This window comes from Lissotriton vulgaris, chromosome 9 (assembly GCF_964263255.1).
Source record: "Lissotriton vulgaris chromosome 9, aLisVul1.2, whole genome shotgun sequence".
In the NCBI taxonomy this organism is placed as follows: Eukaryota; Metazoa; Chordata; class Amphibia; order Caudata; family Salamandridae; genus Lissotriton; species Lissotriton vulgaris.
Genome location: NC_141697.1, coordinates 1123229891 through 1123250321, shown reverse-complemented (window position 1 = coordinate 1123250321; position 20431 = coordinate 1123229891). Strand labels below are relative to the sequence as shown.

General features: G+C 41.0%; 2 protein-coding genes across 3 annotated transcripts in view; one reads left to right on the top strand and one right to left on the bottom strand.

Annotated features, from left to right (window-relative positions):
* The window catches only part of LRTM1 (leucine rich repeat transmembrane protein 1), a 66964-nt gene extending 64706 nt beyond the window's left edge, over window positions 1-2258 (bottom strand). Inside the window, exon 1 of the mRNA XM_086939137.1 lies at window positions 1681-2258. Coding sequence (XP_086795263.1) covers window positions 1681-1687 — 7 coding nt within the window. The 5' untranslated portion in view covers window positions 1688-2258. The remainder of the gene's footprint in view (window positions 1-1680) is intronic.
* CACNA2D3 (calcium voltage-gated channel auxiliary subunit alpha2delta 3) overlaps window positions 1-20431 on the top strand; it is a 2559454-nt gene that overhangs the window by 2079925 nt on the left and 459098 nt on the right. The window lies entirely within an intron of this gene.

Genomic DNA, 20431 nt, shown 5'->3' with positions numbered 1-20431 from the left:
GCGCAGGAAGGTGGCCTGCTGCAGTGCATGCATTTTTGATTGGGGTGGGCAGTAAACTCCCCTCCTCCGCCAGAGTTTGCGAAATGTTGCCCACTCCACACAAAAAACTCAACAAACCGACGTGTGGCTGAGTTTTTTATCATGTGTGGCTTGCCAATGGTAAGTTAGGGAGTGCAAGGGAGAAGATCAACCACTAGACCTTCTCCTGGCGAGATTTCTCAATGCAGGCTGTTGCGGTAGGTTGACACCACTTGCATTGGGAAAGCTGCAGCTCACAGTGAGAAAGTTGCTGCTCAAGAAGAAAATCTACTGGAGCGGCAGAAAGAAGCAGCACCTTCTGGTGTACAGCATGGTGCCGTATGCGCTGATTTAAAGGGTGGGACACGAAATATCAGCTCGAGCAGCACAACGTGCCACAACACTGCTGCTCGTGGAACTCCACATAGTCTCGCTGAGTTTTTGGGTGAAACTCTACTATTTCCACCCAACCCTGTTCTTGATAGATCTGCCACTATGCATGCACCTGCTTCCTCGCCTTGAAACAGGATTCCATGTAGGCTTTGCTAAAGCTCGAACCCCTTCTGTTCCCACTGACCTCACATTGACAAGTGGAATTGTTAAAATAGCAAATGCGTCACAGAGAACTCGATGATATTGGATAGTTCGAATTGTTTTACTCACTCCCCAGCAGTGGCGGCTTGCAGAGGTAACACTGTGGGTCAGTGAGCGGGGTGAGGGTGGAGCTGGGTGGGGGGTAGTGGAGTCCGACATACGGCAGCAGATATTTATTTATTTATTTACGTTCACCTTTGCCGTAGTATGTCAGATTCACTACCCCCCACCCACCCAGCTCCACACGTCCCACCGCCCTCCCCGCATTACCTCTGCGAGCCACCACTGCTCCCCAGGCTCTCAACATAATTACGATGACTTTCACAAGGGAGGTATTCCGTACTTCTGTCAGGAGTACTCAAACTCTTTCCCTTTTTATTTCTCAGAGAATACTTTCCCTTAATTTATGTTAATATGCAGGCAGCACAAATAAAGATGTACTGAGTCTTCCATACGTCTCCAACGTGATTCATTGTGGGCCTGAGGCATGACAGCATTAAACCAAAAAGTCACTTTAAACCTGGCAAAACTGCGAGAAACTGGATAAAAGAGTAGGAGGGGAATATTCAGTGCTTTGACGAGTTCACACAGAGAGAGATATATACTAAAACTGTTCAAACAGATAAAGGGTTGGAAATTAAATTTAACATAATTTTTCAACATGAAAATGCCGAGGGTTGTTGCATTAGTACACTAGTTTAGTAATGTAATTCTGAGTTTATGTTACTATTACAATCATTAATGTAGTCACATCAGCGGAAACAGATATCACAGGTGTGAATTGCATTGCAGCAGCCCCTAAGCATGGGAATTATCAATTGGTACACTGGTTAGGAAGGCCATCAATTCAGCAGGCAGAAAAATTAGAGAGCAACATATTCTAATGCATAGGGATTAATACATATATTTAAGGTCTCATATCAATGTATCTATGCATAGCTGTGATTCAAACACTGTGTTCACCTCATTTAAAATAATATGAAATTCAGATGGTAGTTGCATCGAAACTCAATTACTTTTAAATTTGGCAGAAAACTGGACTGTTCTACAAACACAACATTATCTCACCTTGCATGCCTGATTAGTGAGTGTTCCTTGCAGGAGGCTGGCCCACTTCTAAAAATTGGGGGAAAAAACACCAAATTGGGTCTTGAGTGAGCCAGAGAGGTTATTGCAGGGTTGCCTGCTCCTCCCCTCCACAGTCAAAGAGGGTAAAATAAGGTTCGCTTCTTCCCAAGTGGTCGATTGATTGAGTCCGTGGGCGCTTCCATCGGAGCCGTCAATAGTCCATGACAAGTGTCCCGCTGTCACACAACAATGTGCGTCTGCCTACTCCGCCGCCATCAGAGCCCCCTTCTGTCCTCGTCCTCACTCGGCAGTCCATGGAAATAGAGTCTGTCAACTCACGCTGGACAGCTGTAAAATTCAAATCCCTTCCCGGGAGCGAAGGCTTTTCGAATATTTAATCTGCCCGGAGTGCAAGGCACAAAAATAAAGCTTTATGTTAATCCAATATACTGTCGCTGCAGAATCCTTCTGAATTATATGTCACGCTGCGTCAAACCTGGTAACATCAGATGACCAAGGGCTCGGCCCCTGGACATCCTGCCTTGTGACTGAGACAGCAGAGGCAGGAGGAAGGGGCCCGCCAGCTGATGACATGGGTCTGACAGCGCACTTGTTTGCTTTCTGGGGTTTATTCTTTTGACATATAGGGGGATTAGCTGTGTTGACAGGATTTTCAAGCATGGCAACACTAAGCTGGTGTCTCCCTTGGTGAAAATTGTTAATGCATTTGTGTATATGCTTGAAAGTCGCAGCTTTTTTTCTGTATTTCATTAATTAAATCTTTTTCTTTTTAATGAAATACTACTGCTAAAAATATGACTGCTAGTAGATGTTTGTTGGTGTAAAAAAAAAAAAAAAAATATATATATATATATATATATATATATATATATATATAGTATACACTTAGAAAAATGCTCATTGTATGAATGTTGAACAGCTTGGATTCTGCTCTACAGCATTACTGTAATTAATTGTCTAATTTAAAATAAATAGAGTGAATATTAACCACATCTTACATTGCAATCAATCCTCTGCAGTTGCTGCAGCAATATTTTTAGCCCTGAGCACATTCAAAGGATACTTCCAGGGGGGAAGGTCGTTCAAAGTTAAACCACATGTGAATTCCTCTTCCAACAATAACACGAGGCGTGTTTTATAGACTGTATAGTCTGACACGAGAAATTATGACTTCTTCAGTTGAGTCTTCATCACTAATCTGACTTCGAAACCACAAGTGAAACATGATTCAGTTGACTTTTAGGCATCCCCTGGTAGCCATCGTCCTCTAGGCGCAGAATGTATTGGGAAGATGCAAGAAGAGAGGGACGCCAAGTGTAACCGTGACCTTCAATGCCCCACAGCGCGAACACGCTAGCAACCAATGAGGTAGCAAAGGCATGGAAGGAAAAAAGACATGCTTCGCGGAGGCTTCTGGGTGTTTGTTTTTGAGAAGTGATTGTGTAAGGCTGCAATTGTGAAAGGCTGCAATTGTGAATACCCGAGGGCTTTTCGCTTCACATCTTTCAGCAATTCCATGTTACTAAAGAGCAAGGGATTATTCGACAATCCTGCAACACGTGGTTTATGAATATTCTGTTTTTATAGGTCACAGTCCCTTATCTGTTATAACTCTAGATTGGTTTAGATCAGTGAGGATGAACGCATCTGGGTCCTGCTGTTTTGTAAAAATATGTGTGTGCACATTTTGTATTACAGGTTTATATTTGCAAAGTACCTGCTTATTAATGTTCAAGCAGATCACAGAATTTTTCGCATTCGCTCCCCTTACTCCTAAGCATAAACATAGCTTTTTCCCAGCGTTGGATTGGTAATGCGGACACTCGGGCAATGCCCGAGGGGGCGGTATCTGAATTCCAGCTGTGGGCTGCTTTTTTGAGCAGCCTAGGGGCCCAATTTGGAGGGTTTCTGCTTTGCTCAGATACCACCAGCGGCCCAGTGGGTGCCTGAGTGGACCTTCCTGGAGGTAGATGGCGTCCATTACCTCCCTTTTATCAAGGGGCAGAGGTGTAACTCCCTTTCTCTCGCTGGGCCGGCCCATTAATATATGCATATTGAGCGGGGGGGGGCAGGGGGCCTGAGGAGAAGTGGCCCCTCTTTTTGTCATGTGTGTTTCACCAGTGTAAACTAATCTTTGCATTTTTTTAAACCCTCCCCTCCACCCTTTTTTTTAAAATAAAATTTCGCCAAAGCAGTGTTTTGAGGAAAGGCAATGTGCAAATGTGGGCCACTTTTTTTTAGCATGCCCAGGCCGATTTTTAATCCCAATCCAATCCTGCTTTTTCCTGTACTTTACCTCACGCACTGCTTCTATCCTCTCCCTTTAGCAGAAACACTTCACAATGCAGCTTGCCTCAAATCCTTAAGGTTTCTTTATACTCGCTCAATTATGAACTATTCTCAAATTTGTTCCTCAGAGTTTAAAGGTAAGTGGTTTGCACCGAAGTCCTCCGCTTGAGTAGATTTTCCTCATAGGTGACTTCACACTTGTGAGGAAAAGTAGGAATAGAAATGCATATTTAAATTACAATACTCATGAATTTCATGAGCAGTGAGGTATGAGGTTCGCAAACAAAGCAGACTATTTTTCCATCCCCTATTTCTAGTGTTTCTTCTCTAATGCAGTGGCATGAAGAAGATTTGGAAATGGGGTCCCTCTTAACCTCATCGCCTTCCTTTAATGGCCTCTCACAGACAATGCCCTAGCAAAAATATGGAGAGATGTGTAAAAGCCGTTATTCATAATGTAATGTTTTTCTAATGTTTGCAAAGTTTAGCTATAAAAGAAGACATGAAGGTCCCAGCCACGGCCCGTGGAGGAAGTTTCAATGGGGCGGTGGGGTGGGGCGGGGGAGGGGCAGGATGGGGGGTGCTAAAAACTGGAGTATGGATAATTGAAGGTAAATAAACAATTTAATAAATAAAACGAATTTTGTAGTGCACCCTGCATCGCATTTTGCTCTTATATATATATATATATATATATATATATATATATATATATATATATATATATATATATATATATATATATATATATATATATATATATATATATATATATATCTTGTAGCCTTGCCATTGTGTTGTGGAACTGTTCTAGTTCTTGGTTAGGTAGGTTTCCAGTTATCTGAAGTTCATTCCCTACTTGTGTGGGGATGAGATCTCTTTATTGGTCGATCTGATCCTGCATCATTGATTTGGGATCATCCATCTCTTATCTCATTCCAGAATTCCAAATTATCATGGATATTTCTTGTTTGACAGGGGGCGAAGCAGTAATTGTGCTGCCGCTGTGGAGATTAAGAAGTTCTACCTATGTGATAAATGATGCAGGGTGACATTACCAGCCGAGGTGCTGGCCTGGAAGAACTCATTGGAGGTCTTAGTTGAGGCACAGCAGTGCTTAGTGCAAATCCGAACAGAAATGCAAGTGAGGGTAGAGATTTAATCTGCGAGTATTTTGGAAATCTTACTGGAATATTTCATCTTGGTGGTCGTCAGGGTAGAACTGCATTGTGCGAGCTCTACCGAAGTCCTATTGATATAGCAATGCAGGCTGCAAGTATGGGAGGGTAGAGGTGCACTCTGAGAGGGCTCTAGAAGTCGTATTGGGGTAGCAGCATGTTGTGTGGGTCAGGAAGGTCTGTGGAAGTCTTAATGGATAGCAAAACGTGGTACAAGTGAGGGTAGACATATTGTAATTGAGTTTTGTGTGGAAGCCTTACTTGAATACTTCTGTGTGGTGCAAGTTAGAATAACGCTACATTGCAGGAGCTCTGTAGAAAAGTACTGCTATAGCAATTCACAATACAGGTGCTCTGCAAGTGTTTTGTTGAAGTTTTACTGGGATAACGTTAGTAGCGAACGTCAAGGAAGAAATGCATGGCGCAGATGAGGCAACAGATGCTTTGTGGCAGCCCTGGAGACATTCTAGTCATGGGATAGCAGTGCATGCATAAACGAGGACGGAGATACATTTTGAGAGTGCCTTGGAAACATGTGCCCTAATATAACAATGCATGATGCATGTGAGAGCAGCAGTGAGCAGGGAGAGCTCCATAGAAAAATTAATCCCGGAATTGCAATGCAAACATACAAATGATGGTAGAGATGCATTGTGACACCTCTGTGGAAGTCTTAGTTCTGGGTTAGCAGTGTATGATGCAAGTCAGGATGGAGACATATCATGAGAGATCTGTGACTGTCTGTGCTGAGACAGCAGTGCATGTGTTAAGTGAAGAAACCTACTTTGAGAGAGCTTTGTCGTAATGTGTTCATATTCCCTTCCTCAAGTCAAACTTCATAAAGGAGACCCTGATGTTTCAAAAGAGAAACAGAACCATCCCCCACATGGGAACACATTGGACTGATGCAATTTAGCAAACTACTGGCAAGAAAGATGGAGCTTGAACTTTCAGTTTCAACAGTAGATTATGGAATATTTTCACATACCCTGACATTATATGAGATGAGAAAGTGATATATGTTTCAGACTCCTATGTATCCCACACTATTGGACCCAATGGGGAGACAGAAGAGAATGTTGCACGTTATAATATTAGCTGTACTGCATATATGTCTCTGTTAATACATAGTCCCTGAAGATATGACTCAATTCAATACGTGTCATGTCATGCCCTCAATAGATCTATGGGTACCGAAGATGCCTCCGTTGCTATCCATCTTTTGCAGTCTTTGTTTTTAACTTGTACATGAATATATTTGAACGAGTAAATGAGAGCAAATGAAAAGAGCAAGAAGAAGCGAAAAACAGTAGAATATAATAACATGTTCTCACTTGTTGCGTATGACAAGGATTGCAATTGATTTCAGAAGCAGTGCCTGAATTATTACCACGGAGAAAAAAGTTCCATATGGCTGTAAAAAAGAGAGAGCTGGTTTATTACTCATTTTATTGGCTCCTCTGTAGTGACGGGGAATAAATTAGGTAATAAATGTCAAATGATTTGGAAAAGTCCTTTCTATTTTGAAATGACTTAATAAATGCATTTAATTATGTACTCCGCCCTAATATACTGAAGGTTTTCATCGTTTTATTTAATTGCGGCATTCCTCCTGAGTAAGGGTTTCACTTAAACTGATGTTCTTGTAGTCATGCAGGTCCTGATTCACAGAACTAACTTAAGACAAAATCCTAAACTTACTACCATTTTGGTATTCACATAAGGCACTTACTAATTTTGGTATTCACAGAATGCACTTACTCATTTCGGTATTCACAGAAGTTAGGAGTCTTAACTTTAGGACTCCTAAATGCCATCTGTGAATACCGAGTCTTAAAGTTAGGATTTTTCACAGTTTAGGAGTAGTAAAGTTAGGACTCCTAACTTTAGGACTCCTAAATGCCTTCTGTGAATACCGAAAGTCTTAAAGTTAGGATTTTTCTCAGTTTAGTTCTATGTATCGAAGGTTCTGCTAAATAGTATGAGGAGCATGTTACAAATGAGAGGGAATGTACAGGCTTCAAGCAACAGTCAATGAGGTGGAAAATGCACACATAAGGCAAGAATTACCAGGTACAAAACGTTGGGGCTTATTTAAAAGCCCCTTGCTTAGCCAGTATGTCACTTTTTCCCATGGTAAAAGTGATGCACCAGCTGCGCAAGAGGCTTGTAAATATGCCCCTTTAAGTTAAAATGTTCAAGTGTTATATCTGCTCCAGTGGGCAACAATATCTGGACGTGCGAAAATCTAGTGGCACAATTGGTAGGGTGCTCCACCCTCTGTAACAGTGATTTTTCTTGAATGTTATGAGAGATGCATTACACGCACTGAGGCCCTGCAGGTTTCAAACAGCAGTCACTGACGTAAAACATGTAGAAGCAGAGTACATTTTACCAAGCAATTAATTCAAATATTCAGGTTTTCTGTCCAGTGTTTTCTGTTAGATGTTAAATGTGGCTTATCCTAGTGGTACAATATGGCATATTTGTGCAGCTTTGCATATATATGGGCATGTCTGCTAACACGTTCTGCTGGAAATTTGTTTCTGTTACAACTATGTGGTAAGAGTTTTTTGGAGCCCGTGGGTTCCTTACTCTTTGGCTCACCTGTGCTGCGTTTGAAGTATGAGATTTGTTCTGTACCACTCTTGGCTGACTAAGGCCATAAATATTCTCGCACCAGCAACCACCTCCACCAGCCAACATAAAAGTCCTTCAGCACATTGGTATTCTCCCCGTCTTAAAGATCAAAAAAAGGTTTGCAGCGAGTTGGAGCAAAGTGAAGAATGAACTACAATGAGGACAAAACAATATATACGCAAGCTCTTAAAACATATAAATCTATGATCCTTGCAAATAAATCTGTCTACTTCACGGCAAAAATCAAATCAGCAAAAAACTCTACAAAAGTATTATTAAAAACGGTCAAAATCTTGTCAAACAACGCCCAAAATAAGATTATTAATGTTAGTCAAAATATAAGGGCTTATATACAAGCTCCTTGCGCCGTCTCTGAGTCATGCACCGGTGGCACAACCTGTTGCGTGATAATTACAAGCACACATAAAGCCACAATGCGTGGCGTTTTTGTGCCTGTAAATATCGCCCCTTTTCATGCAACACTTTGTGTGCTAGGGGCGTGACATGGGTGTTGCTGTGGGTGTTCCCACACAACACCCATGTCCACTGATGCATTTCCAGATTTACGAGCAATCATAAACCTGGAAATGCATCAGAATGCTATGCCACCCCTTGGGGGATCATAGTGAGGCACAAATAGGAGAAATGTTTTAATTTCTCCTCAATTGTTTCCTCTTTCAATGCCTGTTGCATTCTACAGCACGCATTGGAAGAGGAACTCACCAAGAAGAGTGTTTTTGTGCAGGAAGGTGCCCCTTCCTGCACAATAACAATCTCCCCATGACGCAGACATCCTTGTGCCATGGTGCAAGGGTGCCTGCACTGGCGAATGGCAGCAGTTTGTGCACCTGCGCAGGGAAAAGCAAAGAGATGCAACATCTTGTTGTAAATATGTTGCATCCCTGTGCCTCGAAACTAACACAGCGCAGTGCTGCAAAATGACTTACGGCACCACGATGCATTAATTTCTTGTGAATAGGGCCCTCAGTGTTTTCCCAGCCTTTCCCTCAAACACGGCGAAACACTAACAACCATAGCCCCCAACCAGAAACCGACACACAATGTTGCTTTGCTAACTTTACCCCCTTATCCCAAGAGCAAGTCAGGAACCTATTATCTAGTACTATATCAAGCTCCCCAGATAACCGATGTACTCCCAAAGTGTTATACCTTGTAACTGAGACTATTTCTGCACATCTTACAAGCTTTTTTTAATGAAATTATTTGCATAGGCATTTTTCCTAAACCATGGAAGAAAGCAGCAAATCTCCCCCTTGTAAAAAATGACTCTTCCAGCATCTTATCCCACAAACTCTCGTCCTATATCACGTCTGCCTCTGCCAGCTAAAATATTAGATAAAGCTTTCAATCAGCAGCTATCTATTGTCATAAATAAAAACAGCCTGTTAAATGATTCACAATTTGGGTTTTGGAGCCAGCACAGCACCAAATCAGCTCTCATAGTAGCTACAGAGAGAATTAGATCTGTCATTGAAAAAGAAGACAACGCTTCCCTGATACTTTTAGATCTTTCAGCGGCATTTGATACTGTCAATCACTGCATTCTGACTAACCACTTGTATGAGCTAGGTATCAGAGACAAAGCCCTCTCCTTATTAACATCTTTCTGGTGGATAGGAAACCATACATCACTCTAGAAAAATGTGCCTCAACAATGTGGAACCTTCCTTGTGGTTTTCTTCAAGGACTTCACTAAGCCCCACTCAATTTAATTTGTACATCAGCCCTTTGATTCAACTTGTAAGTACCTTTGGCTTTTCAGTTGTCTTCTACACAGACAACACACAAAAAACCAGTCCATACGGCCTCCAATTCAGCATCTGTATGGAAAGTATTGGAATCTGGATGGCGGAAACTGCCTGAGATGAAACTCAGGTAAGACCAAAATCTTACTCTTCAGAAAAAACACCAACTTTTGGTCCCCAGGTTGGTGCCCATCCGATATGTGCCCAGTTCTGTCCCTAGTGAAAAGGGTTAGAAGTCTGTAGGTCATTTCTGACAAGAAACTCTCCTTTGGGAACCAGATTAAGCAAATAGCTTCTTTGGTTTTCTTTCTCTTGAAGATCCTAAAAAACATTCTACCCTATACCCCCGCTAATCTTCAAAAAATGATTATGTAGACATTACTGTTGTCCAAACTTGACTATTGCAATGGGTTATATATTGGATTACAATAAAACTCCTGTCCAAACTTCAAACCTTACAAAATGCTGCAGTGCATCTTATTTTCGGCCTTCCCAAATTTGACTCAGCATCCAGGGCATTGAACCAACTGCATTGGTTGACTGTGGAAAACAGGAATACATTCAAGGTTTTGTGCACTGCCTTCAAGGCAATACATAATATTGGATTGGTGGCCATTAGTCTGTATTTACGTTGGTACACACCTCCTAGACCCCGAAACTCCTTGGGCATGAAAAATATCAAGGTGGCTAAGTTCAAACTTGCCAGTGTGGCAGTAAAAGCTTTGTGACCTGCGCCACTAAGCATTGGAATTCCCTTGCCTTTGAGTTGAAAAATTCCAAGAACCTTTCACATTTCATGAAAGCATTGAACACACGGCTCTTCTAAATTATGGAGGCCATATTGTACCTATCCCCCTCTCTGCTCCCCCTTCCTCAACGCGATGCCAAGACACCTTGGGGTATACTTGCATGTGATATATATTGATGGAAAGAGCTGTTATGAACTGTATGACTGAAGACTATATTTATTTATAATTGTTCTGTAACATTAACGTAATGCTCTACGTACTGAAAGTTGTAAATATAAGATACATGACATGTGGTCCCTATAGTGAACTGCAGTTTTAGAACAGCAGACTAAGATAGATTGTTGTATGCGGAACAGCATCCTTGACAATGTGGGGTACTATCAAGATCCCTATATGTTTACATATAGGAATAAAATTAGCAGTTTAATTGAAGTGTAAAGCAAAACCTCGAAAGAGGCAGAGATAACCAAAAATAGTGTGAAGATTGAGGTTTCGTTTTTCAGTTAAGCAAGGCTTTGATTGCACTTTGAGTCCTAATAGTATCATTTCTGCAGGGAAAATTATTCTAGAGTGCAGGTGCTTCAATTAGAAAGTTCAAGGCATCCACTGAGAAACTTCTATTGTTTAGGGTGAGCACACTTTTAAAGGGATTTAAATGGGAGGTGAGTGGTTAGATAGGCATTAGAATGCACGTGAAGGACAGTCATTAAAAGACACATATATAAGAAGGCCATGTAGCTTGAGGGCTAGAGTTTTTGTTGGGTAAATTATTGAACATGGCAGTGCATAGGTGCCCTGTGCATAACGAATATGCCTGTTTTTCCCGCAGCCTTTCACCCACATGTTGTTACAACGCGGTCGTTACCACGACCTTGTTGTAACAACGCATACCATTACCCCACAAGTCGTAACAACGACCTGCAGAGAGGGGCGCTGGATGTTGGAATAGTATAACTTACTATTCCAACTCCAGTCTGTGGGGACAGTAGAGAAGGTGTTGGATTTTAAATCCAACACCTTCTCCCCCCTCCGCATGTCGCTGTTACGACTTGTGTGGTAATGGTATGTTTTGTTACAACGCGGTTGTGGTAACGACCGCGTTGTATCAACATGAGGGGTGATGGCTTTGTGGTGAAGGTTGTTCACCATGCATAACTGAACTGTATATAGTTAAGTAGGAAAATGGACAATAACAGGACATGATGGGGCTTGTAACTAGCCAAAAAAGATGGGTTAGAGGAGCGGTGGAAGTATTCAGGAGAGGAGGCCTCTGTAGAATCCACTTGCATTTTGTCCTATTGAGGAAAAGTACATTAATCTTCATCGTGGTTGAAAAAGAATGGACACACTTGTAAAATGTTCCAATGAGTCTTTGCATTTATTTGTATTTTTTTAAGTTTCAAGAAGGCGTTTATGTATGCAAAAATAATACAGCCATAGAAATACTTCTAGGTACATCAGTTGAAGAAAGAAAGAAGACAATAAATTAAAGAGGGGGGTAGAAGGGAAAAAGGAGCCTGTACATAAGTTGAATAAAAATACACAAATGTCTGAATGTGAATAAAAGATAAGCAATAAATATAAATTAAACAATGTATAATAAACAAGGAGGATAATGCAATCAGACCTAGAAGTCAGGGGGACTGAAGTAGTTCTTCAGCAGTAGGTAGAGGTGCAAAAACGATCATTTGGCTGATTCATCTAGAAACTGTGTAATCAGTGACCATGATAGAGCGCGCAGGTCACCCGACTCTTATTTTACCAAATATACACTACTGGGCCCATAACGTGTTTATCACTATATTTCATAAATCAGGTAACCTACACACTGCTATCAGTAATTTGAGTTTCCTTTCTATTTATTTCCGTGTACCTGACTTACCAATCCTCGAGAACAGGTACCTAAGATCACCATGGATCAGGAGCCAGTTATGAGATGCAAGCAGAAAAACACCAATACCATGTACATTTAATTTTTGTTTATACTTTTGTAATAACCACAAACACAAGAAGTTTTTAAAGCTTTATCAAATCATCAAATTCATTATGCCATGAGAATGAAATTCACACAGATCAAAACATCTATAACCAAGATTAGAAAAACAGTGTAACTATGAATCAACGTAAGGATCATCTAGTATTCGGGAAAGATAAAGGAAATGGGGAAAAAAGGGAACACGCTAATTTTGTCTAACAGATTTTTATCACGTTACTAAAGGTGGGTAAGAACAAGGGAACCTTCTACTAAATGCTAATTTGAATATACTAAACGATTTAGAAGAAACAATACTTTACAGGATGCACTTATTTTCTATAGGGAGGGTAACAGTGGAACATACTAGATATGTAAAACAGTTCAGTGTTTGAGTAAGGGTAAGGAGAAAATAAGGAACATGCTAGAATAATACTTTTCGTGAGAATCAAATGTCAGAGATAAATCACATAGGCAAGTTTGCTTTATTAGGAAAATCGGAAGAGAAAAGATTTAGATAGACAAACACCCACATTAATTATTTACCTAGGACAGAATGATGACTAACCCTGGCCACGGGTCAGTCTGGAAAGGCGGGATAGGACCCTCAAGGACTTAGGATGCCAGTAGGCGAGTAGGTACAGCTCATGGACAGTCAGGACAGGATCCCCCCAGGATTTGGATCAGGACTGGGCTCACCAACACCTGCAGCTTCGGATGCAACGCCTGCGCTACGCCCTCTCTGCAAGGAATCTGCCAATAACCCCGATTGGGTTCTCGAATCTCCCAGCAAAGTGCTTCGCCAGCACTTAAGGTTTCTCCAGCCCAGACTAAGTTTGTGGAAATTATGGACAGAGTGCTCCGCAGCTCTCTGTATTAATCACCTATAGAGTTCGTAGGGTCAGTGACAGGTCAGCTATTCGGACAAGTCGGACAATTTCTCTAGCCAAACCTAGGCCAGTTATACTGTTTTCGGGTCGATGTACCACCCACAAATGTTGCAAGTGAAAGGATCCCCAACTTCGGATTGGACAAGAGAGGCGGTTAGGTCATGACACCACCTATAATTTGAACTTTCCCATAATAAATATTCAGTTTTGGAACCCACCCCTTACATTCCAGTTCCCATGGCATAGAAATTCAGAGCACAATGGAGCATACAAAAATTATCGCAACATTTAGCGAGTTCAGGTACAAGTCGAAGTCTTCTCCTGGAGCATGGGTCACTTTCCCAGGAGCATCTTAGCTTCGGCAGCCAGCTGGCTGAGTTCCACTGCTGTATGACTTGCTTCTCCTTCATCACGTGATTAGTACCACACGGGCTTCAAAGATGGAGTGGCGCACCGCTCCCAGGCCCACAAAGATCGATACATGAAAAGTAAGCAAAAACAATTTAGAAACACAGAAAAAATTGAAGACACTGTATACCCTGATTGGCTATACTACACCCCTTACTTTATAATATCTATAGCATTAGGAGTTAAGCAGAACAAAACAGCTGAGCAAAAGCAGCGGTGGCAAGCGAAGAGCATGTTAGAACAAAGCGGCCATATTTAGCTGTACTGCGCATGAGCGAAAAGTTCCCTCCAGAACTGCGAGTGCGTCACATCACATGGGTATGACCGACGCATGCGCAGACTAGAATCCCGCATAGCAGCGACCATTTTAGCTGCAAGCGTAGTTAGGATTAGTAAACACATAGGCAAGCATCACTGGGACACCCGCGTGTAGTGTAAAAGTGCAATATTAATAAAACAAAACAGGTTGATTATGACGTTAACGTTATGCGAGGTTCATGAGTACAAGCAAGTCGCGTTACGTGCGAATCCTTGCTCCATCAACCAGAGGTCTTGCCATTTTAAAACAAGGGATACAGGTTGCATGTTTGCGGTATCTAGTATATGACTATAACAAACTACGTACCACCATGCTTTAGACGACAGTTGTTGAGTCTTTGCTTTTATACGTAGTGGGTGGTGTGGAAGTTTTCAGCAAGTCCTGGAGATGGAAAGGTGTTTAATAATTGCAGTTCAAATAGCAAATTAATAGACTTTTTGACGAGACTCAAGCATTAAGCAGCCTATTTTCCATCAGCAGAAAGGTTGTGGTACAGTACCTTTGGCAGAGAAAAAGCATGATACAGACATAATGCTGCCAAAGGCAACCACTGTAGTGGGGTTTACAGAATCTGGCATCAAGACACAAAGTAGTGTCAACAGAATTACTGCCTCAGATGTGTGTGTGGGGGGTGCTAAGCGTTACAGTCTATATCGAGCCAACATTTTTGGTGTTAAAAAGGTGAATTTGATTCTCAGTGGCAGGCCTGATGCCACCTTAAATTCTCGGGTATTGTGGTAAATCTGAGAACATGTCAGCATTAAGTGTTGGATGGATAGTAAAAGGAGCTGTCATTATATAAAGACAGGGTAGTTTAACCCACCCCCCTACCAACAGAACCAAAGTGATTTTATTTCAGAAGATCTCTGGGTGTTGGCAGCAGACCCCATACCTCAGCAGGCACAGATGAAAGTTCTACATCTCAGGTGCTTTCACGCTCTCTTCCCTGGAAAGATCTGTGTGTGTTAGCTATTCTGTGCATAGCTATATGACAAAGTACGTTTTCCTAAACAACAGCTGCATTGGTGTCTTTTTTGTCTATGTGCTAATGCCTGCCCAGAACAAAATAACAAGGGGCATTTAACTTTGTCTATGCTGTGCAGACTAAATCCCAAGAAAGAACAGAATGTGAAAACAGCAGGTTCTGTGTGAAAGTACAGTGTGGAGCAAAGAAAAATATCTTTGTATAGTAATATGCACAAAATAGAGGACAGTCTGCAACATGCTCATGCTAACATAGGGAAAACGACAATGGGCCTGCATGGGGCATATGACACTTGATTCAGAGATGAGATTAATGTACAGTAGAATAACAGGGTATGAGCATTCACATTTTGGAATCCTATTCAGTCAATATGCTGCAAAGTTGTGTTCAAAAGTTGCCTGTCATGGATGTCTGTTATTCTGCTTTGAGGTCTCAAGGGTAACACACATTTTTAATAGAACTGCCAAACCAAAGGTGGATTGACGTGTCCAAAAAGAGCAGATGGAAAGGTATTATTTTACAGAGTAACTACTTGCTCAAAGTAAATCAAACATCTAATTGCTTAAATATAATTTTTGCAACCCTGAATGAAACTTTTGAAATTTACCTGGCGCAATTTATTTTAAATACCCAAAAAGTATCCAAAATGTTGTATATTATGGTCAGGCATTACACTCCATTTTGAGCACAAAATACACTCTTACGTCCATTTTGGATGCAAGGATCGATGTCACTCTAGAGAATATCAAGAAATATACCTGCTCGCGTGCGGTGCATTTGTGTTTCACTTGAAATGTCAGTTTTGGGGCATGACATGTTGATGCAATCTCTGTCATTTTGCATACTTATCATGGTGAACATTCTGGAAATTAGGCAAGAATATGCTGGTATAAATTATTTTTCACCCAGATTACATTTTTGTTCTTGGTATTTTTTTCATTTTCCGTCTAGTGTCCTGGTTCAATTGTAGGGCTCAAGTGATAGTATAAGCTGACATGAAAATGCTGTTTTTAAACACCATTTTGCTGCCCTGTAATATTTGAAGGGTGATATATCTGATGTAGTTGAAAAATGAAAAAGGAAACTATTGACGCACGTTCCGATCAGAAATATCCGTTTTAAACATTTTTATCAATGTCCTTTACGTTTATATCTGAAATTCGAATAGGGCTTAGATTCATCGCCCACAATATGTTGTTTTCACTGGTTAAACATTGTATTTCTTCACATTCTGCACACCTGGCTCCTAACACCACCCTTTAGATAGTGATCCCTAACACACATGCTGTGATTGGCGGAAGCATATTTGTTGTCCGACCACTTTTTCTTCTTCTTGAATACTACGTAAGCTACCGTAGCCTACACGAACAATGTGGGGTTTTGGTTAAGTTGAAGTTCATTCAACACATGCTTGCCTTTTACCTGATTTATGACATGGTATGATAATTGTTTTGACATTGAGTTTTGACCTCTGCATTTTTATACATTCTGCTTGTCAAAATAATACATCTTCTTTATGTTCTAAGTGCAAATGTCCCATATTTTTCATGCATCAAAGGTACGTTTGTGAAAAAGAGAAAAATCAACAAAATATTAGCTATCTTAGCACACACGGCTCTGCTGTTGTGCTTTAAAACGTGCTTTACGTAAATATGATTTTTCCTGTGTATTACTCAGGAAACTAGGCATAATGCATTCTACTTAATTTTCTCACAGTAGATTTTATGGTTTTGTAATACGAGTCTCGGTCTCCTGGATACATCTGGTAATGTATTTATAAACTATTGAAAAATCACATGTCAATTCTTGAATGTTCACAGTTTGCGGAAAGGCAAACAAAGGGGAGACCCTGATCCGTATTAAATGAAATGTCATTGAATTCGTGAATTTTCTGAATTACACACGATATTGCCTATTTTTATTAAGTATTCGAATACCATCTTTGGTCCCTATATGTTCTTTCCTTTAAGCTTCTGCAGTGGGTCAAACCAAGGGAATTTGTTTTAAAACATCAGGTTGTGTATCATCCACATGCCTTTCCCACTCGCACACAAAGAAGTGCAGTTTTAAATTCTGAAAGTTAAGGCTCAAATACCTTGATTGCCAAGCAAATACATTATCTGCGAAATGTTGGGGTATACTAGGTAGGTGGACACTTTATAGATTATAGGATACATATAAAGAGGGAAGAAAAAATAGTTACACTGTTGGGAAACAGAATATGTTCTTCAAGTCCCTAGTGAATAATAGAGCATATATTAATAATGTCATGCCTGGACAAAGGTCATGCATGACGAGTTGCTTTCAGATCCTCAGGGAGAGATGTGAACAAGTGTAACAAGACGAAAAAGAACAGATATAGAAACTTGAAACTACAAAATGTCAAGACCTAATCCTCCACATGGGCCCTCTCGTAAACTAGCATCTTGGGTCATATACGGACATATGTGTGCTGTGATTCTCAAACTCATGGCAGCCATGGCATTCCGCAACTATGGATCTTAAATCAAAAACACAAGAATTTAGATTTTTTTTCTTAACCTTAGTAACTATGAAACAATAATGAGTTTCTTTTCAGGGGTCACTGGTGGGTAGATACATGAAACCCTGTTCGGCGTTGCAAAAAAGAGGATCCCCTAACCACATGCACATTCTTTATGAATAAGAAAATAGGGTTGATTCACTAACATTCTGCTATGACTTATCTTATCTTATGACTTATGGAACTCAGGTGAAAACAGGAGTCTTTGAGGTCATGCCTACTCACAGCAATATCTTTGCGAATCGGGCCCAAGAAAAGGAGTTATGGATCAGGAACTAGATCTCTCCTTCAAGAAGAAATGTAGCTCAAGAAGCAAACATGCTGGTATGCCGTCAAAACTCAGGGCAACATGTTCTGGAGCAAATCTGCCTTAGATAAGAAGAACAGTGACAAAATAAAGTGGGGCCATGAAGGAATTCTGTTCCAACACCTATTCTTTGATAGCAAGTAGGTTTTAGTCTAGCCAAGTAGAAACATCCCACCTTTGTCCATGTGCGGCATTGTAAAACTGACAAACATGCTACAATGCCCGCCCGTTACTTTCAGTGCTGTAGAGGGCTCCTTTCCTGAGAGATATGTCTTGCTTCTTGGACAATCTAACGCCTTTTGTCTAAGTGGTGTCCTGGCTAAGCATGGGTGAATTTTGCGAATCTCGCGTTCGCGAATTTTGCGGATTTGCGAACTCGCAATCCGCAAAATCCGCGAATTCACAGATTTTTTTTTTTTTTGTGTTCGCGCGTGTTTCTGCTAGTTCGCGAGGGTTTTTACAATTTCGCAATTTGCGAACTTACCTGTCGGGTCGCAAGTTTTGCGAACTTGTTGTTTCTACGTGTCCAGCCTGTTTGGGACACTCTTCTTCATCACTGCCACTCTCTGTCACCACTGCCACTCTCTGACTACTCATGCCACCCTCTGGCCCACCCATGCCACCCTCTGTTTCATCACCACACCCTCTGGTTGTCCAGTGTACATTATTTTCGGCAAAGCAAAGCACACATTCCCTGCCTCAAGTGACCTGAATTAATTTGGGGCTGATTAATGTGTCACAGAATATTTTTTTAGCTGGCACCTGCTTCCTTAGTGCTTCCTGATTAGTGATCTTTTGCACTTGCTAAGTGCTTTCATTGTTGCAAAATTAGTTACAACACCTGCCCTGCCCCAACTGACAATAATGAATTAGGGGCTGATTAATGGATTTTAACTTCCAGCCTGGCTCCTGCTTGTCTCCCTTAGCTGTAATTCAGGACCTTTGTGGCATATGTGTAACTATTCTGAGGTTCAGAGCAGGGTCACATAATAGTTGCAACTGGCAACTGAACTCTGGAGGGGCCCCTCAGGAAGCACTACAGAAAATGGCTACTAATGATGAGCCTGAACTTTTGAACCTGGTAAGTAGTTTCAGTTTTGCTAAGATCGTATTTCTGCAATTTAGCACTTACTCGCGGGGTGCGAAGTTGTACTGGCAAGCCGCAAACTCACGCGAACAGTGCGAGCAAGCCATAAAATCCGCTGCTCGCGGATTTGCGGATTTCACGGGAAATTCGCAAATCTCGCGGATTGCGAATTTACCGAAAATCCGCAAAATCCACGAGCGAAACGGATTTTCCGCCCATGCTTAGTCCTGGCTAGGATTATTTAGAGGTAAAAGGAAGAAAAGCTGGTACTTTGACACTGTAGCCTTGTCCATCACCCCATAAAGAGAAACAAGAAAACCTCTTGAATTGTATCTTAACAAGTTCATAAGATAAACAAGATTTAAAAGTGTTTTTGACTTTCTGGGACTGTGGTCCTAAGTAAGATCTGCATGCTCTGTGGAAATAAAAGGCATCTATTTCTATGAGTGCAAGTACAGTAGTCATCATCATTTACATAGTGAACAGTCTACTGTTGCCACATAAAGTATACGTTTGTGACTTGCACTTGAAGGTCATGCTCTTTAGCAGGCATATCAACCCTCTGAGTCACTTTAGGATGATTCCTATCTGTTCCCAGAAAGTGCACACATATATCTCCCACACATAAATTAACCACTGGAGGAATGATATCAGTATTATGCCCTAAAACTGCTTCATCCACATAGAGCGATGAAGCAGGTACCTTAATCCGCTGTACAAACTTAAAGACCCATCGCTTTGTGACCACTTAAGAAAGCCTGAACAACTTTACCATCATATTTGTCTTTGTTACGAATTTCTTTAGGGCAAAGTTTGTGAAAAAACTTCATAGACTGACACAAAAATTATAGTAAAGAAATGAAGCCAGAGCATGAGGACACCAAACAATTATCCAATATTTCCTCCAAGAGGAGAAAAGAATTGTAGAAAGGAATACGAGCCAGCAAGGTTCACTATGCATTGTTTATCAGAGAGGCAACGTCCCAAACACATCAACTGTTCAACCTACTAGGAGGATACAGATTCTTCACCCACTGCTTAGAGTGCAGTCGCACCAGTCTCTGCCCTGGTCATTACAATCTGCATGTACCACAGGTGAAGTTCAGTTTCATAAGCACAATATTTGATTCTAGGAAAGGTGGTCATAGCTGCCAGTATGAAAGTGCATACAACTATTTATATAGCAATAACCTACCTGAATATCACCCAAGTGCTATACATTAAGGAGAGTAGGAGGGTATGAAGCTATGTATATAATGTGCAGAGTTACACATTGGCAAATATATTCAAGATATTTTCAATTGCAGAACACTCCTCATACAATTTAAGGCAAAGGGGGAGTGTGTTATTTAGTCAGAATCACACAGAGCCTCAGATGGGATTAGAAATCAAGTCACAAGGTTTCAAAGTTTTGAGTTAGCCAATACGTCATACCTCTTCCCTCACTACTCCGCTATATAAAGTGTTCATTTGCAAGTGCAGTTTATGAATCAGGCTATTAATGTCTTTTCTCTATGATGCTCAGAGTATGTTGCCCTCTTGTGTAATGAGATTTAATGAGATTTATTACAGCTGTCATTCATAGGCATTACCCAGTC